Raw genomic sequence first — 2500 nt, 5'->3', positions numbered from 1 at the left:
TGTAATACAATATCATTGAAAAAAAAATTAGCTATATGAACTGTTATTCTTAAATGAAAAGCAATGTTATCTCATATTCAAAACATATTTACAGGAAATATGAAATAATATGATTCCAGGAATATGAGAATCTCTTTTACCTCACTATAAATACAAGATAGTTTCTGCAACTCTTCACTGAACCACATGATATAATCTTTGGATGTATTATATTCATATTCCTACCATGAGAAAAAACAACAACTGTGGATTCTATTAAGTGGGTTAATCAACAATACATACAGTGGAAAAATAAAGTTCAACTCACTTTAGTTATGATATATATCCCCCTAGAGTATAGTCCATCTCCAATGTCCCTTGCTACTGCTGGCTTGTCTCTCCAAACTTCCGAAATAGCCATGAGGAGCACAGGCCACAGAGCAATACCAGTCATGGAATAGTGGAACCCAGCCCTGTTATTGACGCTTTCCTGATGCTGTGTCTGGGCACTTCGCACATCCCAAAACACGGCACCCACAAGGAGAGACATGATGCCCGCTACCATTGTCATGCCCAGCCAGTGCATCATGTTGTATGGGAACTGGTAGATCATGGCACGACTGTAAGAGAGAAGCGGACGGTTAATTTTCTGCATAACTTTCTTGGACTGGGAACAGAATATAAAACCAAAGCAACATATACATGTCAGATTTAATGGCATTAATCATTTAGTGGATCATGAATACACGTTATTTACTATTGGTTTCTTAAAGCTGAAGATAATTGGTGCAAATATTTCTAGGCATTAATTTTATATTATCTCAGCATTTCTAGCAGTTTACCCTTAACACTGCTATGAAATCAGCTAATTTTAAATTTTGGGTTAGCTACTTAAATTATTTCCTGAAAAATAAAGATAATATAGCTTCATGTGTCTCAAGAACAAAACTTTGGAAATTGGATAAAAATAATAACTTCATATTACTACAACAATAACAACAACTTACTACAACAATAACAACAACAACAACAACAAAAATGTGAAAAAACAGAACACCTTAGTATCCCCTTTGACCTGCAAGCTAATCATTAAACCAAATCCATCGATCATAAAAGACACCCAACAAATGCAATACCATATAAATCCAATCCAAATGTTCCTTAATTCATATCCTTTCTGCCAGTGAAAAACAACAAACAACTCTTCTTTTTTGTAAATGTTAACGACAGTTTTGCAAAAGAACACACTCTCCCGTCCTACAACAAACAAACCTCAAAGGTCACTCACATCCACAAGCCAAGGAGCTGCATGCAGATGTTCTCCGTGCGGACTTTGGGAGGAAGAGGGCCAGGGGGGCCAGGATCGCTGAGGGCCTCCTGACGTCTCCTGAAGGTCTCGGCCAGCATCTCAACCCTCTGGGAGGATTCCAGCATGGCCTCTGCACTAAGGTCATCCAGGGTCACAAGGTCAACTGTGGAAAAAGGGGAGATATGAAGTGCTATGCTTTTTATATTCATATATGTGTGTGTGTGTGTGTGTGTGTGTGTGTGTGTGTGTGTGTGTGTGTGTGTGTGTGTGTGTGTGTGTGTGTGTGTGTGTGTGTGTGTGTGTGTCTGTGTGTATATAAATATATAAATATATAAATATATAAATATATAAATATATATATATATATGTATATATGTATATGTGTACATGTATATATGTATGTATGTATGTATGTATGTATGTATGTATGTATGTATGTATGTATGTATGTATGTATGTATGTATGCATGTATGTATGTATGTATGTATGTATGTATGTATGTATGTATGCATGTATGTATGTATGTATGTATGTATGTATGTATGTATGTATGTATGCATGCATGCATGCATGCATGTATGCATGCATGCATGTATGTATGTATGTATGTATACACATTATATATATACACATTATATATATATATATATCATATACATATATATATATATATGCAAAAACACACACACACACACACACACACACACACACACACACACACACAAACACACACATATGTTTTTTTTATTTTTTTTATTTACACATATATAGATAATTTACTTATCTTCTGCTGGTATACATATTGTATAAAAGTCTCATATTACACAACAGACATGTATATATGGACAAAAAGATTCATATTCAGAGAGGAAATTAAGTATACAGATGCCATTATATATGCATATATATATATATATATATATATATATATATATATATATATATATACACACACACACACACACACACACACATATATGTATACACAGAAATAACTCACGGTAGTAATCAGACGGGTTCTTGTAGGCTGGGCATGGGTACTCAATGAAGGCAAAGTAAGGCAGCATCTCCCTCCGACGTCCGAAGTACATGAGGCGGCCCGTTGAGATGAGCGCCACACGGGAGATCATTGTAAATATCTCATACGTTGGAGGCTGAATGGTCAGGATCTGTACAAGGGAAAAGGGTCTTAGGCAGGAGCATGTGGTTTT

The 2500-nt window shown here is 35.6% G+C and overlaps 1 protein-coding gene across 2 annotated transcripts in view; it reads right to left on the bottom strand.

The window, feature by feature from the left end:
* LOC125046584 (ATP-binding cassette sub-family G member 8-like) overlaps positions 1–2500 on the bottom strand; it is a 150321-nt gene that overhangs the window by 3320 nt on the left and 144501 nt on the right. For both annotated transcript variants that reach the window (XM_047644378.1, XM_047644377.1), the window contains 3 exons: positions 2290–2458; positions 1268–1451; positions 308–599 (listed from right to left, as the gene is read on the bottom strand). In XM_047644378.1, the coding sequence (XP_047500334.1) occupies positions 308–599; positions 1268–1451; positions 2290–2458 (645 nt within the window). The remainder of the gene's footprint in view (positions 1–307; positions 600–1267; positions 1452–2289; positions 2459–2500) is intronic.

The sequence above is a fragment of the Penaeus chinensis genome, chromosome 39 (assembly GCF_019202785.1).
Source record: "Penaeus chinensis breed Huanghai No. 1 chromosome 39, ASM1920278v2, whole genome shotgun sequence".
Lineage (NCBI taxonomy): Eukaryota > Metazoa > Arthropoda > Malacostraca > Decapoda > Penaeidae > Penaeus > Penaeus chinensis.
The sequence above is the reverse complement of the archived record's forward strand: the minus strand, read 5'-3'. Positions and strand labels throughout refer to the sequence as shown.